At 47.9% G+C, this 24679-nt stretch overlaps 1 protein-coding gene across 1 annotated transcript; it reads right to left on the reverse strand.

The window, feature by feature from the left end:
• Positions 1-175: 175 nt before the first annotated feature.
• On the reverse strand, positions 176-24455 carry LOC133363054 (elastase-1-like). The gene is made up of 9 exons (XM_061582064.1): positions 24375-24455; positions 22435-22565; positions 18033-18142; positions 8105-8233; positions 7193-7329; positions 5227-5369; positions 4118-4294; positions 1658-1862; positions 176-702 (listed from the first exon to the last, which is right to left on the reverse strand). Exons 1-9 carry the CDS (start codon positions 24424-24426, stop codon positions 695-697), a joined length of 1092 nt encoding a protein of 363 aa, XP_061438048.1. The 5' UTR covers positions 24427-24455; the 3' UTR covers positions 176-694.
• Positions 24456-24679: the final 224 nt, after the last annotated feature.

Here is a 24679-nt window from a genome sequence, read left to right on the forward strand (position 1 = left end):
ACAGCAATCATGTCCACGTGATGCAAGCACAACCGATGGACTCCATCACAATCATCATCATCACTCTCATTAAATTTAAATATTTTATTCCAAGTGGATGTATATAGCATCACTGAACTCAAGCAAATATTATAAAGGCAATCATAGTCCTTACAAAACTCGGGAAATAGTTAATTCCCTCAATTCACAACAACGTAATATGTAGCGTCATTGTGGAGAATATATGGAATAAAAGCAAGTCTGTATCTGCTGACGAAACTCTGAATGTCGAAACGGTCCAAAGTTTTGCTTGTACTGAACCAATGGTTCAAGGAAACATTGACTTTGCTGCTGATGTCACTAAATGTGGAAACTGGCGTGGAATTTGTGGTGGAGAAAGTTGATTTGCTCACAGATCTCGGCCAATAATTGGTTCTATGTTATTGTAATAATCACTTTAATTTAAATTAGTGTTTTTATATGAGTATGTTAATATAATAATCGTGTATATATGTTACTTATGTTAATGCATGAATAATGAGAATTGTCCCACGTTTTAACTCCCCAATTCCGATCTCATTTGAATCAACCTTGCTCAACTTCCCAAAACACATGTGTGTAGTAGGTATATCTTATAATCTGGTAAATGTGTATATGAGGTGACTGTGTTTGCTGTGTTTAATCCTGGCGCACATTTCAAACAAGCAGCATCACTTCATATGCCTGCAAAACACAGAAAAAAAAGTTACACGAGGCTAATAGAGAGCCACGGCCTCGCACAAAAACACACAGACTCACTGACACATGCACTCACAGGGAGAGACAGAAATTAACATAGAGACATGCAGATTCACAGAGAGACGCACAAAATCACAAGACACAAGGACTGACAAAAGACACGGTTTCCTATACATAAATACACAAACTCCCAAAAATACATATAGACTCACACAGGGACTCATATACTCCCACAGTGACTCAATTATAATCCTCATTAGAGTGTCTCTATTGTATGGTCCAAATTTCCAAAAATAGAAAATGATGACGTAATTTACTCCATTGCGATTACAACAGCATCAATCATTGTCCCTTACTGGAAGCAGACAAATATACGAGGACAGCTGCCACTGCGGGCACTATAGGCTAAACCATATTACAGGCGTTTGGGTTAGATCGCGTAAATATAAATGAGTCGTTAAACCTGCCACCACCTGACACACCCAATTAGTAAGGTTTGTCACGTTAACAGAACGTTTCAATTTGTTACGAGTGTAGCACATGGGTGTGTTGGAGAGTAAATCCACAAAATTTACAATTAGAGTACGACGTTTTGCCAGTAATTACAACTAGCATCATCAGGCGACAGCCAGGTTTGTGGATAAATCCCCCTGTTTCGTTTTTAACCACTCAACAACATTCAGCGCCCGTACTTTCAAACTAATGCATAGACACAGCTGCCACTTGGGGTGCCATACGTTGACCACACAGCTGAAATCATCGCCCCCTACTGACAACAGACGAATGCCCCAGGTTACTTTTGCAAATTCGACTATATCCTGATCTCTCACCTGGCCTCTCACCTTGAGCTCTGACCTGGTCACAAATTGAATTTGACACTGGAACCCTCATCATTACTACGATGGTTGTAGTGATGCGTGTGGCTATGTTTACCACTCACAGAACATCAGTGCGATACTGATGAGGATTGATGTGGTGAACTCCCACATGATCACACTGCGAGGAGGGGAGGACGAATTCTTGGTCGTTGGAGACAATTTCTTGGTCGTTGGGGACGATTTACTGGTCGTTGGGACCCAATTCTTGGTCGTCGGGGACACTTTCTTGGTCGTCGGGGACGATTTATTGGTCGTTGTTGGTGATACCTGTACATCATCAGCAGCATTATTAATATCATCATTAACATCATCATTGACATCATGAGCAAGATTGATATTATCATCAACATCATTCTGATCATCAGCAAAAAAAGAACATCATCATGAAAATCATCATCACCAACATAAATAATAATGATATTGATAATACATTTATTATCAATATCATCTGCAACATGAAGAACATGACCATCGTGCATGCGTTTTGTGAGTTTGCGTTCGGGTGCTTCTTAAATAACAAAGTATTTGCGTGTTCATGTGTCTATATTAGTGTATTTTTTGGATCTGTGCGTTTGTGTGCCTGTTGATATGCGCATGCTATTATATTTAATGTGGGAGCACTGTACACTGCAGGAATATATAGGAGGATGTAGATGGGTAAAGTGGTGGAGAATTCAATATTATGTACAGTAGTGTAAGAGAGATGGTATAGTCTGTGTGATATAGTGTGTGCATAGTGTAGTATATAGGGTAGTATGTGGTGTAAATTGGCATGTATGAGTGTGAGGCATGGTGTGAAGCTGAACGCCGTGAGTTTGACCTGAGTAATGGTGAATAGTGAATAGGAGGTGTGTGGTAAGGCTGAGTTGAAGTGAGTGTGAGCAGGGGGTGTGTAAGTCTACATATATATGTGTATTTAGCGGTCCTGGGCCTCTCCTAAGTCGACTCAGCCTCAAATGAGTGCATGGTGTGGTGTGTTAAAACATCGCCACTGGGGAGACAAATGCGATCGGGCGTGGTGTTGATCACCCACCCCTCTTGTGCCATGCCTGCCTTCATAGGTGCTCGCTAACTGCACTTGCCCTGATGTCTGTTTAGGCTATACGGAGGATCAGTATTTGCGAGGGGTGGTAACTACTCCACCTGGAAATATTTCTTACCATTACCCACGGTGGGAATTAGGCTTGTGCTGAAGGCCCCATGGATATAGGCGCCTTCGGGCCAAACCCCATTTGGCAAAGCCAGACTCTACCCCTCCCTCCAGCAATAAAGGAGAATGCAGGAGCGACGCTCATAACAATAAGCTGGGTGCCTTGGCAGTTAACGTCATATGTCAGTCAAACCATGGCATCTGGGTCTGTCCTGTAACCTGCCAATAAGCCTTCGATACGCCACGTGGCCTCAAAGTGGACCTAGCATGGCACAAGAACCGTGGTGACATCACTGCCATTTAGTGGCGAATGGTGGTTGTTGTTGGTGGTGCCACTTTTTGTGTGGCTCTCTCGATCTATGAGCGCTGTGGACAATTATACATTGAGCTTTGTGCTCAAATCGTACGTCCGGCTTGAGGAGTTTGCTATCTTCTTCCACCTCCATTGGCTAGGACATGTCTCCTCCATGGGCTGGGCCACGTTTTTTCCATGGACTGGGCCACGTCATCTGCTTGGGCTGGGCCAGATCTCCTCCATAGAATGGGCCACATATCCTCTGAGTTAAGCCATGTATTAACTATGTACTAGAGCAGTGCTTCCCAATTTTTTTCATTCTATGGCACTCACTTTCGAGCTCACTCGATTTTCACGGCGCACAAAAACAAAAAACTCACTTTTGGCGCGGATGAGTTCGTGGGGATGCATTGTAGCTGAGAAATTGAGATACCCTTCTTCGTCTGACCTCACCAAAAGCAAGAAAATCAAGTGGCGCTGCAAAAATTCGCGATGAGAATATCCCCAACTGCTTCAGGATATTTCCTTTGACTGTGTGTGCCTCTGTGCGTGTCTGCCTGTGCTTCCACTTCTCTGGGTATAGCTGTATGTATCTCCACGTCTCTTTGTGTGTATTCACGTGTGTGTGACTCTATCTACGTCGGTGTGTGTCTTTATCTTGTACATGTCTCCATGTATCTCCGTGTCTTTGTGTGTCTCACCGAGCCTCTTTTGTCTGTTTCTCTGTTTGTCACCGTGTGTGTGGATGTCTCTGCATGTATCTCCATGTCTGCGTGTCAACCGTATGTCTCAGTGTTTGTTTGCCCAATTTTGCATGCGCGTCTGAAGGAGTTGAGAGGGCTGGGGTGGGGGCTGACGGCTTTCCGTCGTACATCGCCACCACTAATGCAGAGGGGAGGGCGGGAGATGGAGAGTGGGGGCTTGAGTTGAGTGAGTGAGTCACTCTTCGTATGAATCAGCGTGTGAGTGATAATTATCTGTGTGAGTGATTTTCTGTATGCGTGAGTGAGCAGGAGAGTGAGACAAGAGATGTACAGACTCGTACAGAGACGCGCATGCTCGTTAAGAGTTACACACCGTCGTGGAGAACTGCATCCCCGTGATGGAGGTGATCCAGGGATTGTAGTCGGACACGCGGGTGAAGACGCTCGGCTTTGTGTGAAAGTTACAGCCTAAAGAAGACACGAAGCTCGCGATGCCGTGCACCTCCCACCCTCTGTCCGTCATACAGTTCAGGGGGCCCCCCGAGTCTCCCTGCATATAAGGACAATTGTAAAAATAGTAACAATGACTTCGTTTTATACAGCATCATTCATGACGATTGGCATCTTGTAGCGCATAGCAATATGCAAGGTGCGGAGGCACGAGAAGGATCCGCAGACATGCCAATTAAACGAGTGATTGCATGTGGGAAGAAACAATAACACCGACAAAAACAAAGCGTGTGGGAGGTGGCAACACTATCCGATACATCACAGCTGGATGGAACAGATGGGGATTAGCAGGCTACACCACGCGCCAAGGAAACTGTACAGCATTATGGGAAGCAACTGCACAGCATTTGTGAGTAGCACTCACGGGGCTCCGAAAATAGGGGCCTCGAGCACAGCGTGAAGCCAGGGAGACAAGCCGGGCTTAGATGCCCTCATGCCGAGCCACCAGCGCCTCAATGAGTTGGGCGAGTCTCATTACCCAACACGCCTAACATTACAAAAAATATCAAATGCATTATCATGCATTCTAAACGCATTCTACCGTAAACACTGTGAAATCTTGTCAAAACCACGGTGATATACTGTGTCGGGTTTATTTTGTACTGTGTGGCATAGTGTGGTTATGTACAGTAATCACCATTCAAGTGTGTTGCCCTGCAAGTCATGAATCCCACAGTGCAAACATGTGGAGCTTGAGATTCTAAAACGATCACAAACAGGGAGCTGCAAATCACTGGAAACACGTGGCAAGCATAGTGTCAGATAGGGATGGTTTCCTCGTATGGAAACTGTGTGGAGGCTATGTTAAATTATGATATAATTTTGCCAACCTGGTGCAGATAAATGCGAAATCCGACTGGCAGGTGTTTTGCTGCATTGGAATTGCAATGGCCACTGATGACTGACACAAGGTCAGCGTGCTCTTGTTAATAATGTATTTGCATGAAGGGTGTGCATAACTATGACACTCACGTTGCAAACAGAGTGAAGCCTGTCTCCTGCACAGATCATGCTGGGCTTCACTATGATCCCCCAAGACTCGTTGCTGCTGCATTTGGCGTAGCTGATAAACGGAAGCTTCACTTGTTGAAGAGTGTAGGGCGATGGGCCCCCGGCTGATGAAATGCAATCAATGTGACACATACAAAAGAAAAATTAGTGTTGTTGTGGTGTATACATTAAAAGAAGTAGGGGCAGTTACATGGCCCAGCCGTAGCATGCTAGCATCTTATTGAAGAGGTTTGTGGTCCGACATCATCAGGATCCCTTGGTTATAACTGCAGGTGTATTTACCATACCATTCTAGGTATGGTAAATACCAGAGGTGTGGACTCGAGTCATGTGACTTGGACTCGAGTCAGACTCGAGTCATGAATTTGATGACTTCAGACTCGACTCGGCAAAATGTACAAAGACTTGCAACTCGACTTGGACTTGCATAACAGTGACTTTGTCCCACCTCTGAGGTGTGGACTCGAGTCATGTGACTTGGACTCGAGTCAGACTCGAGTCATGAATTTGATGACTTCAGACTCGACTCGGCAAAATGTACAAAGACTTGCAACTCGACTTGGACTTGCATAACAATGACTTTGTCCCACCTCTGGTAAATACACACCTGTGTCACAGTTCACATTAACCATCCCATGACATAATTTGAAAACAGTAGGCCAGTGTGTGCCAGCGTCATGGTCCCTTATTAAAAGAAAAATAGCTGAAAATTGCTCAATTGGGATTACACATAGCACCGTGGCCCCTACTGTGAAACTACTGCAGACTATCTTAAAACAGCACCTTCATGATATCCTCGTCTCATAATAATAGCGTGAATATCAAATGTACCTAAACAATATTTTAGATCAGCAGCCAATATGCCTCCCTCCACACATATATAATGTATTCGTGTTTTTTATACATCTCATCAGCCACACGTCCTTCTTGCAATGTATAATTTGACCAGCATTAGTTTAAGCAAGTGTAATAAAGGACTCTTCCACTGTGTCTGTCTCCGTTGTCCTTTATTTGGGTTCTTACAACTTTGCCCCACACGGCCCTCGCTCAGAGCCTTCCGCTTGGCAGCTTGACAGCTGCCGTCGCTCACGTAGCCTTTTCTCCCCGCTCCCGACGCAGCTCGGCTGCTGGCTTCCCTCTTAGCCTCTCCGCCTTTGTGCAGTCTCTCAGCTGCTCTCGCTGCAGCCCCACCGCTGCTTTCCGTTCCCCCGTGCCCGGACACCGCTGGCCAACGGTGCCGAGTCCCGTCCTGTGGCGATCGCGCCACTCTCCACCCTCTGCCCTGCGTGGCCTCCTCCTGTCTTTATTCTTACACTCTCCTCCCGTCTCTTCCGGTTACCGCCCTTAAGAGCTTACCCCTCTCCCCCACGTGACCTAACCCCTCCCCCCGTGACGTCATATCCGCGAGGCCGTTTACGCCCGCATTACACAAGTATGACTGCTAAGACACTGAATATCGACAATGTTCCAGAGTTTTGATTGTGTGGAACTAATGCTGATGACATTATGCATTCTCAGAGTCTTTTTTTCACGAATGTGAAACCACATTTTAGGTGGGAATCAAGTCAGACACAGAGGTATTTATAAGAGAGAACAACATTTTAAATTGAGGAACTGCAAAGAGTTAAAAAAGTGTGCTTGATGATTTTGGAAATTTACGCATTTTATGTAAGTTGCCTTTAATAGAAGTATTAATGCCATTAGGTTATGTAGGATAATAATGAAAAAATATTGCAGTTTCCTTTGTAAATTGAGGACGGAAGATTCAGGAGAATATCAGGTGATATCATAAGCATATAAATGTATTTATAAACGCCATTGCTTTGTGCTGGCATTATTTCCACAAATGGAGAACCACAATGGACCTTTGTTGATCCTAGAAAAGACAGAAATTAGCAATATAATGCTTTGTTTGTTTGGTCCTTACTTGACAGACTTCCCCAGCCGGTCGCATAACACTCGGGGTTGTTGGACAGGATGTGTCCCGGGTAGGGCAGGGTCGCAGGTTGGGTCGTGTTGGTGATCGGCACAGATTCATTGAGCTCAATGAGTGCAAGGTCAAACCTGGCATGGGGTGGTGAGGGCACGGCGAGTGGACAATGGACGAAGGGGAAGCGGAGTTTACGGTAACAGTGCATGAGGAATTATACACGGGTCATTGCTTTCAGAATCATTTAAGTTGCATAGTGAATACGACTCTAGCCACTGCAAGGCACCTAATCTAAGGCACCTTGTGATATATTTGCCCATATTTCTGAGTTACAAGGTAAGTGTTTGCCCTACAATGTCTTGGTCATGCCAGCACTAGCTCTATAGGATATTTGGTTCACAGATATGGTGGGTGGGGAAAGGTGGATATACCCACAATTACAGTCATCGTATCAGACCTGCCGATCGATTGTTCTGTGTACATGTTACTGCTAGGTGAGTAGAGGTGAGAGCATAAAGAAACGTCTTAATTTATTCAACTGCCATGCCACAACTGGAGGCCTCTGGATTGCAAGTCCAATTTGATAACCATTGTACCACTATGGCAGCTCCATTAGTTTTTTAATTTAATAAAATATTAAACACACGGTTATTGCTCTATACAATCCTGCATGTGCGGGAAACGTGTAACTGATTGTTCTTTACCGTGTTTTTGAATGTGGTTACCTGTAACACAAAATAAACTATTTAACCAATTTTAAAGTGGAAAAAAAATGTTCACCATCTCCATCGACCCACGCTGACCAGCGTGGTAATGTATGCACATATAACCTACACATCCCGCCATAGGTGTGATGAAGCCCTTATCCAGCAGTGGATTGACCAATGGGCTATACATGTATATACGTACCCATATTCTGCAAAGTCTGCATTCCATCTCGGATGGACGTGTATATTCTTGATTTGCACATGAAGTTGTCCCTCTTCAAACATATACAAATTGTGTTTTCCAAGACGCACGGACTGAGAATAACTAGTGCTGTGGGAGATAAAGGGCAGCAGGAGATTAGAGGTGTAATAAAAGGACTCGAACACTTCTTTCTGTCTTCGTGTCTTTATTCAGGTTCACGTCTTTACCCACACGGCACTCTGTTATAACTCCTGTATTTGTAGCCCCCGGCTATTCACTGCTATTATAGCTTCCTCTCCCCTCTGACTTTCTGCTTCATCTACTGTAACCTCCTCCCTGCAGACTCGCTGCTACCCCTATGCCGACTCCCGCTGCTACCCCTATGTGCAGACCCTCTGGCTGTCACTGTATGCAGACCCGCTGCCCACTCTCTCTGTGCAGCCCCGCTGCTGACTGCAGCCTCCTCGCTGCTTCGGGTCGGTCACCGCTGGCCAACGGTGCCGATCCTCGCTCCCCCCGTGTTCGTGGCGATCTCGCCACACCCTGCTTCGCCCTTCGTGGCCTTCCTCTGTTCCTGGTTCCCCGTCACTTCTCTTGCTCTTCCGGTTCCCCTCCTTCTATACTCAACCCCTCTGCCCCCCACGTGACCTAACTCCTCCCCCCCTGACGGCACCTCAGAAGGGCCGTTTACAACCGCATTACATCACCCTCCCCCTTAAAGAAAATCCAGCCGACCTCGGCTGAATTGCAACCTGAAAAGCAATGCGGGTGTAAAGGGCCAACACGCAAAAAGACACGAAGCATTGAAGAACATCATAACAATAACACAACACAACACAATCTAACGAAACGTGAGGGATTTCGAGCGAGTACGGGTAGCCGGGCCGTCCCGGACGGTCGGCGGCCCACCCGCCGAGCGGGAACGTGGAAGGGTTTTAGGGGCGACGGGCGCAAGTTCTTCCGTCGCCATTGGAGGCCCGCCACTGTCCCGCTCGCGTCCAGAAACATCCCGTACTCGCGTCCGCGGAGGGATAGGAAGAGCTGCAGGTCCCGTGGGTTCTGCGGCTCCGGTCGGCGTCCCACAAGCGGAAGGTCCTCCTCCCTGCGCTGTCACGGCCGGCTTGTCTGTGAAGGGTACGACAGGCGCTCTCGCAAGGTCAGCAGACACAGGCAAGGGCGAGTCGGCAGCAACAGACCCCGGCAAGGCAACTTTGGGAGATGACGCATCCGGCCGTGGGGCAATGTATGGCTTCAACCGGGACGTGTGCACGAACCAACGCCGTGCACCAACCTGAACACGCGCCGACTGTGGGTTGGGAACCTCAATGAGGCGGACCGGACCCTGCCAAGGTCGATGTAATTTAGGAGATGTACCTGGCCGCACCTGTGGGCAATGAAGCCAGGCCAGGTCCCCCTTTTTCCAGGGACACTCCCCCTTTGAACGTCGGCCACACCGCTCATTCCTGGCCTGAGCCTTGGCAGTAGCCATGCGGGCATTTTCCCTCGCCTCAGCGACACGCCGAACGTTGTCCTTAATATACTCAGGAAGAGGCTTAACAGGCCCCCTCGCACCGGTTCCCAACTGGTCATGAATCGGCGGCACGTTCTCACGGCCGTACATAAGGAAAAACGGCGAGTATCCAGTAGCCGCGTGCGGCGTCATGCGATACGCCGAAAGCACCCCAGGGATATGCAAATCCCAATCAGATTGGTTTTCCCCGACTGTATGGCACAGCATGGCGGACAGAGTCCGATTCAACCGTTCCACCATACCATCCGTTTGCGGGTGGTAGGGGGACGTCCGTATCTTTTTAGTTCCAAGAGCCGCACACACCTCCCCCAACAATTTAGACGAAAAATTACGTCCCTGATCCGTAAGGAGCCTCTCCGGAGCCCCTTTGTCCATTACATACCCAAATAGAAAGGCGTCAGTGATAGACGCCGCTGACTGGTCAGGCAAGGGCCAGGCCATCGGCCAGCGAGAGAGGTACTCCACCCCCACCAGTAAATACTTATTCCCTTTAGCTGATGGCGGAAAGGGTCCCAAAATATCTAACGCCACCAGCTCATTAACCCGAGATACTTTAATCGATTGTATCGGCGGAACATATGGATGTTTAGGCGGCTTACGGCGGGCACAATCGGGACACGCGCGAACGTGACCGACGACATCCGTCGTCATGCCGTGCCAATAATAGTCTCGTTGCAGCGTCAATAGGGTTTTCTGCACCCCCAGGTGTAAAAGTGTGTCACAGTGCAAAGATCTAATCAGCTCATAGCGCAATGACGCGGGCACAACGAGACGCCAGTGTTCCTGTATCCCTTCCCTCCACATCAGTAACCCATCTCGGAGAGCAGTTTCCGAATTACCACCCGCACCGACTTCCTTACCCGCCCTCTCCGTTCGTTTCCGTAACGACACCAAAGAATCGTCCAACATTTGCTCCCGAATCCACACAGACCTTGGAAGACGCAAAATCCCGTCAGCCGGTCCCCCTTCAACCGGTCCCGGTGTAAGCGGAGGTTCGAGAACATCCACTGCCCGCGCGACAGGCTGAGGGGGGGGCTGAGCCGGTCCACACCTATGCGTCCCCGACGCACACGCACAAGGGGATTGTTGCGGCAACCTGGACAGTGCGTCCGCGTTAGCGTGACGCACACCCTTCCGATGGTGAATTTGGAAGGAGAATTCTTGCAACGTGTCCAGCCATCTCGCCAATTGTCCGGATGGCTGGTCCATCTTAAGAGCGTACTGCAAGGCCGCATGGTCCGTTCGGACAATAAACGACCGACCGTACAGATACGGTCGAAATTGGCGGAGAAAATACACAATAGCCAAAAGTTCCCTGCGAGTGACGCAGTAACGAGTTTCCGCGGGAGACAAAACCCGACTCCCGTACGCCACCACACGCTCAACACCACCTTTTGACTGGGACAACACCGCCCCAATCCCGGTGTCACTCGCATCAGTATCCAGAATGAAGGGATGTTCAAAATCCGGATAATCCAACGTCGGCGCAGTAGCCAGTAGATCGCGCAGGCTCCGAAACGCCGCCTCCTCCGGCGGTCCCCACACAAATTTGTGCCCCTTCCCAGTAAAGAGATGCAAAGGCCTGGCGATAGTAGCGAAATTCGGAACAAACCTCCGGTAATATGAGGCGAACCCCCAAAACCGACGCACATCACCCACCGTGGCGGGGGTTGCCCAATCCCGGACACACGCAGTTTTCTCTGGATCCGTGGCCACCCCGTCCGCACTAACAATATGTCCCAAGTATCGAACGGAACGTTGCAGTAGATGACATTTCTTAGGCTTGAATTTCAAATTAGCAGAACGCATTCTGGCAAAAACGGCCTCCAACCGCAATAAATGCTCATCAAATGTGCGGCTGAAGACAATAATATCATCTAAATAAATGAGACATGTCTCCCACTGCAACCCCGTCAATACCAACTCCATCAATCTCTGAAAGGTGGCAGGGGCTGCATTCAACCCCATCGGCAGACAGTTAAATTGGAACAACCCCTGCGGCGTACGGAACGCTGTCTTTTCCCGCGAGGGCTCGTCAAGGGGAAGCTGCCAGAAGCCCGAAGAGAGATCTAGCGTTGAAAAAAACTTAGCCCCTGACAAGGCGTCGAGAGAATCGTCCATACGCGGCAGGGGATACGCATCTGCCACCGACACTTTATTTAACTTCCGAAAATCCACACAAAATCGTAATTTACCATCTTTCTTTTTAACCAACACGACAGGCGCGCCCCACGGGCTATTAGACGGAGATATAATATCCGCTTTCAACATGTCTTCCACTGCCCCTCGAACGTGCTCACGCTCAGCCGGACTCATCCGACGCGAGTTCAAGCGGATAGGGGCCGCGTCCCCCGTTTCGATGTGATGAGAGAGCAGCGAGGTGCGTCCCAAGTCCAAATCGTCCGAGCTAAACACATCGGAATAGCTCGCTAATAATTTATGAATCGCACAACGCTGCTCAGCGGAAAGGGCCGAATTTTCCGCACATAGTTCGGCGATCCAACGATCGTCCACCCCTCCGTCGTGTGAAACACCACCCACCAGCCCCCCGTCCGGAATGTCACTCTGAGCCGTAAACGCCGTAGTGGCGTGTGCCACAACGGTACCAGCCGGCACACACACGCTTTCAGAACTCGCATTTAACACCTGCAAAAACGGGCGTTGATCCGGACGGACAATGGTTTGCGCCCCCACCAGTGCCAATCCGCCCGTAACAGCGGCGGACGGCGACAGCAAAATTCCACAAGCACCCTGCCGACCCGGAACCGGCTTCCGGTATCGTAGGGGAATGAGCATCTGCGAGCCAGGTGGAATATCAACTGAAACTTCCGATAACGCCTGCACCTGGGCAACCGGAGCCGGTCGCCCCCAGGTGGACTGTAAAAACGCCAATTTGCGGCCCCCTGGTAGTTCAATGCAATTTTCATTGATTCTAATTAGAATGGGCATCTTAGCCAAAAAATCCGTGCCCAACAAGCAAGGAACCGCCAGGGACCTCGAAATTAACACAACGCCCGAGGCCGAGACCCCCCCGATAGAAATATTAGCGTCCACCTGTCCCACGATGCCCATACTACCCCCGTTCGCAGCGATGCAGGAAGCGTAAGCCGGCCTCACGGCCCCCGGTGGGATGTTCAAAAGATGGAATATGACATCCGAAATAATGGTCGCGGACGCCCCGGAATCCACCAAAATACGCACGTCCACCCCTTGGATCGACCCCGGTACAGTGGACGAACCTGTAGCGGCCGCGACAACCCGCCGAGCCAACTTACGCCACTGCGTTATCGAGCGACAAGGCGCAGATACTGGCCCCCCATATTTTAGAACATCCGCGTCGCACAACAACGGCGATGAGTGAGGTGTCAGGCCTTGCCGGGTGTCTGGTGCGCACCGACTTGCCTGTGCCGGAGGGTCTTTCTTTGGGGCGTCCGCGATCGAGGCCTCCTGCTGGGGCGGCCCCGGAACCCGGGCCCAGCAGTCCCTGGCATAGTGGCCCCGACGGCCGCAGCGGAAACAGTCGACGTCGGGTCGGCGCGCAGCAGGCCCCCCGTCCCGACGTGGCCGCGCCGGCGGCGGAGCCCGCGGCCCCGGCCCGCTTCGAGCCGGCCACGGAGTGGAGGCGGCCGACAGCTCCTTTGGGCCGGTCGCATCCGGCACGTACACGGCCTTTGTAGGGTCCCACCCTACGGCCCCCCCATCGACGACAGGACCGCCCGTCCACGCCGTGACTTGTTTCCAGCGGCGGAGATTGAACTGGGCGTCCAAACACTTGGCCACGGTCCGGGACGTGAGTTTCTCGTGACCGCACGCCGGCATAGGAATGCCCAGATCCCGGGATAACTCCAACATCTTCCCCAAGATGAGAGGTTCCAGCAGGTCAGGCTCCGTCTCCGGGTAAGCGGCCATCGCGAGTTCCAGCACGGCGCCCCTGTACGCTACAGGCGACTCCTCCGGTGCGCGTTGCCGCTGCACGAAGCGGCGATGGGCGTCATCCGGTGGCTCGTACGCGTCCGCCATTTCGTCGAACACTCCACGCAATGTTTTCTTCTTCGCAGCTTTTATAGAGCGAAAAAAACGAACAGACTCATCGTCAAGGAGAGTCGGAAGCACCTCCAGCGCCTCGGCGTCCGTCCACCTTGCCGTTCGTACCGCCGCCAAAAATCGACAAGCGAACGCACTCCAATCGCCCCCGATGGAGAACTCCTTAACAGTTGTAAGGTGACGACTGCGGCTCCTTGGCTTGCTTCCGTCCGTCACCGACTCTTCCGGCGGCAAGTTCAGCAAGGCGTCGCAACGCGGTGTCGCCAAGATGGCGGACGATCCTCGTGGCGGCCCCAAAATGGCGGCTTCCCGCCTTCCGTGGTGCGCCACGCCCAAGATGGCGTCTTCACGCCGCGTGGCCGATGGCGGCGCCATCGAAGACGACCCGGGCTCCTGCTGATCACCACCATCACCTTCCAACGCCGCCCTTGGCGTGACAAGGTCACACAACTCCGTGATGACGGTTTTTAGGGTCGCCAGTTGCTCCGCCATCCGGGTCCATCTTAAATCTTCGTCCTTCAACGCAGATAGGTCGGACGCAGCGGCAACCTCCTCCACACCCGGGCCCTCACGGATCTCTCCGTCCGCCGAAGTGAAGCCGACCTCAGGAGGAAGATCGTCGTCGTCCGATGATGACGCCGACGCCGGAGATGGGATATTCTTCTTCCTCAGTTGTTTCGCCATGCCGTTTCACTTCTGACTCCAGTGTAATAAAAGGACTCGAACACTTCTTTCTGTCTTCGTGTCTTTATTCAGGTTCACGTCTTTACCCACACGGCACTCTGTTATAACTCCTGTATTTGTAGCCCCCGGCAATTCACTGCTATTATAGCTTCCTCTCCCCTCTGACTTTCTGCTTCATCTACTGTAACCTCCTCCCTGCAGACTCGCTGCTACCCCTATGCCGACTCCCGCTGCTACCCCTATGTGCAGACCCTCTGGCTGTCACTGTATGCAGACCCGCTGCCCACTCTCTCTGTGCAGCCCCGCTGCTGACTGCAGCCTCCTCGCTGCTTCGGGTCGGTCACCGCTGGCCAACGGTGCCGATCCTCGCTCCCCCCGTGTTCGTGGCGATCTCGCCACACCCTGCTTCGCCCTTCGTGGCCTTCCTTTGTTCCTGGTTCCCCGTCACTTCTCTTGCTCTTCCGGTTCCCCTCCTTCTATACTCAACCCCTCTGCCCCCCACGTGACCTAACTCCTCCCCCCCTGACGGCACCTCAGAAGGGCCGTTTACAACCGCATTACAGAGGTATTAATAAGGTATAAGGATCGGACGGTCACTTCATAAGGACACCAAATTAATCACTAAAAGCAGTTATAAAGAAATGGGTTTCCAATCTATATTTACGCAAAAGCCACTGCGAGGATGACTAGAGTTTATATGATGGATTATGCTCCTTGACGAGATGAACAAGGTTTTGTGGTTCATTTATTGCAAGCACTTTGTGTGTCATGAGTGCGACGTTATAATGTATTCGTTCAGCAACCTGAAGCGAATGCAGCTTAGGAAACACCGGAGGGAAGCTGTGCTTTCTGTGTGGAGTTTGTCCGTTCACCCCTGTAGAGTGTGAGAGTAAGTGTTTGATGTTTGGGATGGACAATCCATCACACAGTGCAGGAAACTGTGACAGGGAATGAAGGGGGTGTGGGAGCGTGGCGATGAGCTGTCGGAAGCTGTGAGTCGCAGGCTGTGTGGGCTCACCTCTCCCCATGAATGGGAGGTGAGGAATAGTGTTAGTGTTGAAGAAAAAAACCCAAAGAGTATGAATTCCTCCAGTCACGAAAGCTGTAAGTCAAGATTATGCCCTCCCTTCTCTATGCTGATGAAACTTGGATACCTTCAAAGGAACATCTGGACTGGTTCTATACATTGAAGCTTTAATCAGACTAGATTGTTTGAAAAGCTCACATATACTTGAGAGATCTGGGCACAGTTCCATCAGGGAGCTCCTCCAGAAGACGAGGCTGCATTGGCTGGGTCATGTAGCCCACATGCCCAGCCACCACATGCCCAAGCTGCTTCTGTTTGGCTGGGCAGAGGGGGATGAATGGGCATTGCACGGGATGGAGTGGAGATTGACTGATTTGGTACTGGAGGATGTGAAGCTGAGTGGACTTGCCGACAACTGGTGCCAGCGATATCAAGATTGGCCTCCATAAAGGAGGCACACAGAAGATGCTAACAAGACGTTTGAGGCAGTCACCCAGCAACTACAATGCAGGCAGAGAATACTACTGGTTGGCACAGTGGGAAGCACAGGCAGTGCATCTGTCAGTCATCTCAGGCAGTCATTTATCACACCTCCTGTAGGTTTGACCCGTGACCTTCCAGTAAGAGTGCACCGACCCTGGCACAAGCACCGTAGTGTCATCACCACCATATAGTGACGGATGGCGACTGGTGTTCTCTTTTATAGTTTGTCTGCACAGTTTTCTCCAGGTTCTCCGGTTTCCTTCCATGTGTAAGTGACATAAACCATGTCACTACTATGTTGCGAGAGTACCAAGGGATGACGGGTAATGTACTGTATGTGGGGTGTCTCTCTATGGCACCAGCGTGAGCATGGCACGGCATGACTCACTAGGGGGGCAGAGTCCGGGTGTGACTACTCACTGAGGTCGCGCCAGGGCATGATACCCTGGGTGAACCCGAGAGGGCACGTGACCGGACGAGAGGGGCCAGGGGACACCCAGATGGGGGTGCGAGGGTCACGTGATGAGGGACCCGGGCCTTTCCGAAGGATCTGGAAGGGGGCGGAGGCGGCCACGCCGCAGAGGGAGCTGGGCTCTTCAACTCTGGGAATGAAGATGCCGCCAACGATCCTCGGTCTCCGGTCTCCGCTCGTGGACCAGGCAGCCTGTTAAGCTGTCCTGGTCCAGTTATATAGCTATCCCCTCGAGTTGGTTAGGAGCGGTGGTCACCACCCTATGTCGTTATCATGTTTTCTGTTATGTTAGTTAATAAACCGTGTTGGCTCCAAGTTCAAGTGTGCGCCTCATTTGGACCCATTACACATGGTTAAACGCATAACACTGTCATTGATTTTTCGATTTAATCTCTCACATTATCATAGCTAGTTCTATGCTAAATTCCTTTGTTGATATGTAAACTCCTTTGTCAAGGCGCTCTCCTCCTCCCACCCAGCTTAAATACGATGCAAAGCTTAGCAGTGTTCATTGGAGCGCTGTCTTTCCGACAGCTCTGTTTCTTCACCTGAGGATGGCTGCTTGTGTTGTGGCCGAAACGTCGTGAGAATTTTATTTTATTATGTTTTATTTTTATTATTTTATTATTTCCCTTCTACATGACTTTACCGAAAGAACCAAGAAGACTGTCATTAATGTTAGCCAAACATTCCGATGTATCAGGACCCTCTTGGAAGTGTGTATTTAGATGCAGTGTGTCACGGGTACGCTTGAACCGTCTTCACTGTTGTGATGAACTGTAGGGCAGTGCATTCTCTCTGTGTGAGCTAGTGGGTGAAGCGAGTTCCCTGATGCTTAGAATTCTTGCTCGACTGGTTGGCCAATTACGTTTTGACGCCCGACTGGAAGAAGACGGGACTGGATGAGAGGTATGGCAGAGGCTTGGTGAATAAAAGGCAGTAGAAAATATCCAGCCTAGGCCTCTGATAGTGATTTCCGGCATGAAGCCACAGTGTTATTCTCCAATATTAATTGGTGTGAAGATAATGTACTATGAAGTTAACCTGAGTGTGTGTTGATTGTATGTGTAATCTAATCTGAGACAGCTTCACTGCACTGAGCATTTGGATGACCAGGAGTGTGAAAGGTTAAACTGAATTAAACATTTGTTTATTTTACCAGGTCAGGCAAACTTAGCCATATTGCTCTGTTTTCAGAAGCGACATGGCCACAAATGATATCCCAATGAAGTAGCTTATTGTGTGGACATTTATAGCAGCCAAATACTCTCTGGGAATGTTTCTACATGTGGAGGGAAAACCGGAGGACCCAGAGAAAAATGCACGTGACCACGGGGAAAACACGATACTCCAAATATACAGTTATGCAAGCAAAGAGTAAAACTGCTCAAACTCCAAAATAACCTTCCACGTTGCTTTATCGTGCCCGTACACGTCATCACGTATACCATGCTGCCAATTGCCCTGCATCGTACTTAACCGTGGTGGAAGAAATCAATGAATGAATGCTGGAAACGGACCGGCCACAAAGCAGTCCATCGTTTTTTGGATAAGTAATTAATATCGGTCACTGGGCTGAGATTTTTGCCAGGTGGTAGACGTGACATCTTCGCATTCCAGGGTCACACGTGAAAAACATTGACGGTAATGTGTGGTGTCTGCTATAGGCATTAAATTGGTCACTCACTTTATGCAATGGGCAGCAGTCAGCACCCAATCACTGTTGAGGAGGACGCCTCCGCACGTGTGGTCGATAACATCAGGACTTTGGGGATTCCATGCAGTCGCGAGTGAGATCTGCAATGACATCACAATATATGTGAGAAGCTGTTTCATATCACAAAAGCACAGCAGGCATGTATTTGTCTGTCATAATGATGTTCCTACGATACAGTATAGAGTGATTTTCATCCTTGCTGTGTTCAGCCACCAGACTGCTGGGTGGAGCAGCAAGGGCCCAGGGAAACCACGTGGTGCATCTTTCACGTTCCAGAGAGATCCATTTTGGATCTGATTCTCTATGCAGTTTTATTTGTTACTCAGATGATCCCGTTTAGCGAGTTTATTGGTAATTTTCCATAGAGATTCTTCAAGATACGTAGATACTCATAGAAATACATAGAGGCTCAGAGATACATTGAAACACATAAAGATATATAGAGACTCATAGAACTACGTGATCTTAATTTTGGAGCTTTCGTGACTGCAGGAATTACTCTTGGTTCTTTCGGTAAAGTCACGTATAAAGATAAAATAATAAATTAAATAATAGCATACGACGTTTCGATTGCAACACAAGCAATCATCATCAGGTTTCTCTGGGTTTTTGTTTTCTCTCTCTGCCTGTGTATTTAGTGTACTTTTTTCTGTCTACACTCGTTTTTTGTCGTTCTTATGCTCTGCTCTGTCTGTGTGTCTCCGTTTCTTTTGTTTTATGTTTTGTCTTTCTTTGGAATTTTCACACTTATATTCTAACTTAGCAATCTTAGAAATACGTAATCGACCAGGCTATGCGTTAATTGTGTGTTGACCGATTCTCTGTGTTGTATTACATAACATTTCGATATTTTGCTAGGTTATTAAATTTAGTGTGTTTTTTCTCCCTTCTCTCCTAATGTTCAAACTTGCTTACTTTACTACGCGTTTTCCGTACTCATTGACATGTTAATTTTTTATCTAACCCCTCCATCTCTCTGCCCCCGCCCCCTCTGCCTATTTAAGGCCACTCCACAGAGACGATCTCCCTCTCTGTACCTGTGTTACTCTGTCTCTATGTATCTTGGTGATATCTGTCGGCTTATATGTCTGTCTATAGTTTTTTCTGGTTATAAATTTGTTGTTGCTATTTCATTTATACCTGATGATGATTGCTTGTGTTGCAATCGAAACGTCGTATGCTATTATTTAATTTATTATTTTATCTTTATACGTGACTTTACCGAAAGAACCAAGAGAACTACGAGACTTATAAAGAGACCCACAAAGACCAATAGTGATACATACAGATTAAGTGTTGAATGTATTTGATTGTTTACATGTGTGGTCCTTACTCTTTGGTTCTTTTGGTACAGTCACTCAGATAGAAAATTTTTAATAGATCACGACGTTTAGATCGCAACACAAGCGACCTTCTTCAGGTGAGAGGATCTACGTGACTTTACCGAAATAACCAAAGAGTATGGATACCTGCGGTCACGAAAGCTTCAAATCAAGATGGGTGGTCCTGCTTAGCCAGTGTTCTGGCAATTTTACATGGGAAATCCGTGGTGCGTGAGTACAGAAACAGCAACAAAACAAAGGCAAACATCAATAATCCATATGAATTGTTTCTAAATACACGAGGAATGTAATGGTTATGAACAAAAAATATATGCCAAAAAAATGAGTGAAAATATGACAGCAAGAGGCGACAATAAAGTGAGGTATAGGTGCAATAAAGCTTTGCGTTTTGGATTCATCGGGAAGTAAAGAGGGCGAGTGAAGGGAGGGGTCCCAAGTTCTACATAAGCGGCAAGGCAATTCCAGATTCGTGGAGCAGCAATGCGGAAAAACTCGTTCACCAAACAAAGATTTAACAAATTAAATGTTTTAAAGGTGACGGGAGGGAGTTTAGAGGAACGAAGTGTTCCATTTGCTAATCTATGGATTTGTTCAAGAGGATCTTGAGGATGAAAACAACCCAGTTGGTTGTCTCACTAGATATCCAGGGTGGACAGATTTGATTTAATGTCGACGTTGCAATGTTGAGTTCTATAGGGGGTGCCAAGGGGCGACAATGAAAATCTGAGTGGTTTATGTCTCTCCAGTCAGTGGTCGCATCAGTCCTGGAGCGTTACACATCACTCCAGCCATTTGAGGCTGTTACCTCCAAGAAAATTCATTTTCAGAACCCTGACAAAACTGAAGTATTGATACATGATTCCAGAATGCAAAACGCAGATTATTAACATCAGGGAAGTTGACATTGTAAGAGTGAATGTGACAATACTGGATAAAATCAAGTCACTGGTCGCGCTACTCGGTAGTATGTCGTCTTTTAACTACTTGAGTGTATTTTGACACAAGCAGGTATACTACAGCAATACTATCTTCTACAGAACATCAAATACAAACTTTCTTAGGGCTATACAGGACCAAAAAAATTGGCTCGAGTTATTACGCAGTCACCAAAGGGATTACCTCATTAACATATCTCACGTAATTTATGCAAATGCAACATTGCCATGACGCACAGCTAATTGTGCTTATTTCATCACGTTATACTTCCATATTCATAATATGAGATATTGTAAAATAAAATAACATAATTCATGCAATTACATTAACCTCTCAGCATCAATTCCTGCCACTCCATGCTCCCTTTTGGCCGCACATTAATAACTCCACACTGTCGATTGAAGGTTCAAAATTGGAGGACTTTTCACAGTTGTGGCTTCATGACATTGTTGTGACAAGCAGTATTAAAATGTCAATGTGAGACGGTCCCAGCCACCAGGAGGTGGCAGGGATCGTCCTGTGGCTGGTCCGCCTCACAAATATTTAACCCGGTGATGTTCTCAGAGAGTCGGAAATAACAGCTGACATAGGCAGGTAGGATGGAAACATCACAGTCAGTTAATACTTTACTTGGTTAGTAACGTCCTTCCAATGATTCCTCAGTTTGCACCCATCCTCTCGGTTGAAGTTGTGTCTGTGCTTCATGAACAAATCTCTGAAGGTAGCCGGTAGGTGTGCAGAGTACCTCCGTCTTGGAAAAATCTATTGTGTGTGAGCCCACAGCGTTAAAACAATGATCGGCAATGGCAGAGGTATTGGTCCTACCGTGTTTCAGATCTGCCTTGTGTTCACGAACGCGGTCCGAGATGTCGTTTCGTTTCCCCAATGTAACTGCTGCCGCAACCACAACTCAGTTTGTAGACACCAGGGTATTGCATGTCAGAAATCACATCCTTTACAGATGGGATTAAATCACGGATTTTGTGTACTGTGTTGAAACGAACCTGGATCTTGTGTTTGTTTAAGATTTTGGAAATATTTTTGGAAACCCCTGCTATGTACGGTAAAGTGGTGGTTTTGGTTGGATCCTCAGAAGGTTGTCTCCGCATGGCTGGGGTGACAGCTTTGCGGATTGTACGGTCCGAGTATATATAAGCTTTGATTACCATTCAATAAAGTGTGAACTTATTTGCTCTGTTAACCTGTCTGTAACGGGAGGTTCCTAAACATCTCTAAACCATAAACAAAACTTCAGTATCAAGTAAAAATTGCTAAGATGAACTTACCCAAGATAAATTAGGTCACTTTGCACACAGGGTTATTTACGGAAAACTTGGCGATGACAAACCAGCAGTTAAAGTTTTCACCATGTAAACGGTAGCACACAGAACCTGCCTTCCACGGACCATCAATTCGATTCCATCTCCTAGCGCGGCAATTGAAACAATGGTGCCACTCACAATCAGTGCATTTATTACCAAAATTCCACTGGCATCGGTTATAGGTTCCTGATATTGGGAAACGGAAAATGATCCTGAAAACGGAAACTGATTTACACTTGTTATTGGTTATCAACCCTGTTCAGCACTCAGGCCCCTGGATTCAAACTAAGTCTGGCTTTTTATGGATCCATTTATGACAGAGACAAGACTAAGTTATCATTGTCATCAACAATCGTACTTAATAGTAACGTTGTACGTGTATTATGGCCGATTTAATTTGTATAGTGCAAGGTTGTTATGATTACGAAGGTAAGTGTGCTGTGTTCCACAAACACAGGCTGCAGTCGTTTCACAGTTGGGGTCGATGTTGCTGCGTGTGATCCAATGCGAGTAATTTGCATTGTATTTTTCTAATTTGTACCATGACACTGGCATAGAATGACTTACCCGTTTTGAATGGCGTAGCGGAATTTTTAATTTCCACTGTGATGCAGACGGCGCATGACATTTTACGTGTAATACACACCACGGTATTATCGAGGGCGGTCTGCCAGATTTGAAACCTTAAACCTCCATAAAAAGTGGCGAATGGAGTACCACTGGCACATGTAACCACCCTGCACACCGGAGGTTTTGTTGATGTACTCTCACCTGCCAGGGCCAGCTGTTGGGTGCCGCCTCCTCACCGTTGACGATGCGGCCCTGCTGGAGGTTAATTTTGATTCCTCGACGCTTCAGGTTGCGCCGTAACGCGGCTCCATCCTCCTGGGCTGAGATAAAAGCTGGGACACGGAGACAGCAAAGCAATATTATCTCATAATTCAGAATGTGGAACACGCAGTTTTTTTTAATTGAAGACAGAGAGGGTGCTTTAGAGATGCGGGGAACGACAAACAAGTGGGAAGAGCAGCCAGTACCGACGTTAACAATTACTCAACCTCCGTGGTACTTATATTGGGTATGTTGGACAAACTCCTTAAAGTAGTGTTTCTACATTTGGGAGCAAACTGGAGTGCCCGGAGGAAACCAGTGCGTGTGGGAAGGGTAACACTCAATGTCCAACAATTGAAAGCTCTGTGGTCCTATATTGAGACGTTTGACCAACGTCACGTATCATGAGCGTGTATGTATTTGGGGGTAACAATTGTTTACGTATGTGTGTCAATGTGTGTTTGTCTAGTGGGGAGTAGAAGAGCAGCTGTTAACGCGCTGCGCTATGAAACCGGGAAACCGAGTTCGATTCCCCTTCACGGCCTACACAGTGACGATTATGTTAATCGGTCCTCGCCCTCCCATAGGACGATTCAGCTTCAAATGAGTACATGGTGCGGTGTGTAAACGTCGCGACTAGGGAGACAAAGGCGGTCGGGCGTGGTGCTGGCCACCCACCCCCTCGTGTGCCATGCCTCCCTTCATAGGTGCTGCTACTCGCTAATAGCACTTTCCGCAACAGTCTGTTAGAGGGTATATGGGTGTCTTTGTCTGCGTGTGAGTTGATTTGAGTCTTTCTGTGAGTGTCGTTTGTATCTATGAGTCGGTGAGTTTGAGTGAATGTGTCTTAGTGTCTGTGAGTGTATTTGCATGTTCCTTAGTATCTGTGCATATAAATAACTACCTGATTTATTTTGCCTATCACTTTTGTAAGATTATATAAAAACACAAACTCGAAATGATAGAACATTATTTAATTCATGGAGATTCGATATAATAATATATGAACCCCAGAACCTGCAATTTTGTTTGTTGATGAAGCCACTAAGGTAAAAGTGAGCTTCATCTGGCATAATTAAATTTGGAATGAAAGCATCGTCTTGGCCGACAAGCTCAATAAAAGCACCCGGATAATCTAGGCGGCTTAGATGGTCTCTGGACTGCAAATCCAGCACCAGCTGAATCTTATATGAAAAAGATGCAAGTCCTGTACCAAGATTCGCCGCAGTGACCGTCACGCGATCCCCAATTGAGCGGAGCAGCGTCTCCTCCTCGCCGAAGTTTCGGGGTTCTCGTTGACGCGCTCCCTTAACTTGCTCAATAGAAGTCGAAGATCGACTAGATTGAGGTCTGACAACACCTTTTGCATCCAGTTGTTCCTGATTCCCGAAATCGGGAAATCAACGCCCGAATGAATACAGTGCAGAGTTGGAGCAATTGAGGTCTTAAAATATCTGCGATAGTCTGTCTTTATTGAAATAATTGAACAATTGTTTCTGAAATTATTTAAAACTATTGTTACACGCCGCTGAGGTGTTGTCCTGGGCATCATGAACTCCCAAGCTTCTACTTTATTTCTGCATTTTTTTTTACAAAATACCGCTATTTCAAAGCAGGTAGTTACTTATGGCCCACCATGTATATCAGACAGTGTATGTGTGTGATTGCGTCTGAATATGTCTGTGCGTGTCTTTGTGTGTATGAGTCTGTGTTTGTGTGTGTCTGGGATGAGTGATAGATTAGCGGTTAGCACTCTGTGCTACGAACCGGGCAACCGCAGTTTGATTCCCACTCACGGTAAACACCAGTAAGGCTATAGGAGGACCGTTGTATTTGTCAGTGTGTGTGCGTGAGAGTCTGTGAGTCTGCGAGATACTCACCCTCACTGAGCAGCAGCACCAGCAGGAGGCTGAAGATGTTCACCGTGCGCATCTTTGCCTCTGAAGGTCTCTGGGTTTTCGTGTCTGTGCGCTACCATCACATGTGCCGCTATTTAAACACCTGGTCTCCTGCTCCTCTCACCTCTAATATTACACAATACCTCCTGTCGCAACGCTCTCCGACCCCCCCCCTAACTCCCCTACTCCCCACACCTTTTTTGATTGCAGATGTTTATGAATTAATCAGTGTTATTATGCCGATAAGACTAATTTCAGATACGTGCAGTCATAAATTACGCGCGTGT

Source organism: Lethenteron reissneri, unplaced genomic scaffold (genome assembly GCF_015708825.2).
Source record: "Lethenteron reissneri isolate LAM-NWPU_2019-01 unplaced genomic scaffold, ASM1570882v1 scaffold_1639, whole genome shotgun sequence".
NCBI lineage: Eukaryota > Metazoa > Chordata > Hyperoartia > Petromyzontiformes > Petromyzontidae > Lethenteron > Lethenteron reissneri.

What these genes read in the sequence shown, in the direction of transcription:
- LOC133363054 (XM_061582064.1), bottom strand. Translation starts at nt 24,426, where the DNA reads ATGCGCACGGTGAACATCTTCAGCCTCCTGCTGGTGCTGCTGCTCAGT. An exon ending in GGCTTCACTCTGTTTGCAAC is followed by an intron (nt 4,295 to 5,226) that starts GTGAGTGTCATA and finishes CCTTATATGCAG; the next exon opens with GGAGACTCGGGGGGCCCCCT. An exon ending in GGATGCAGTTCTCCACGACG is followed by an intron (nt 1,863 to 4,117) that starts GTGTGTAACTCT and finishes GATGATGTACAG; the next exon opens with GTATCACCAACAACGACCAA.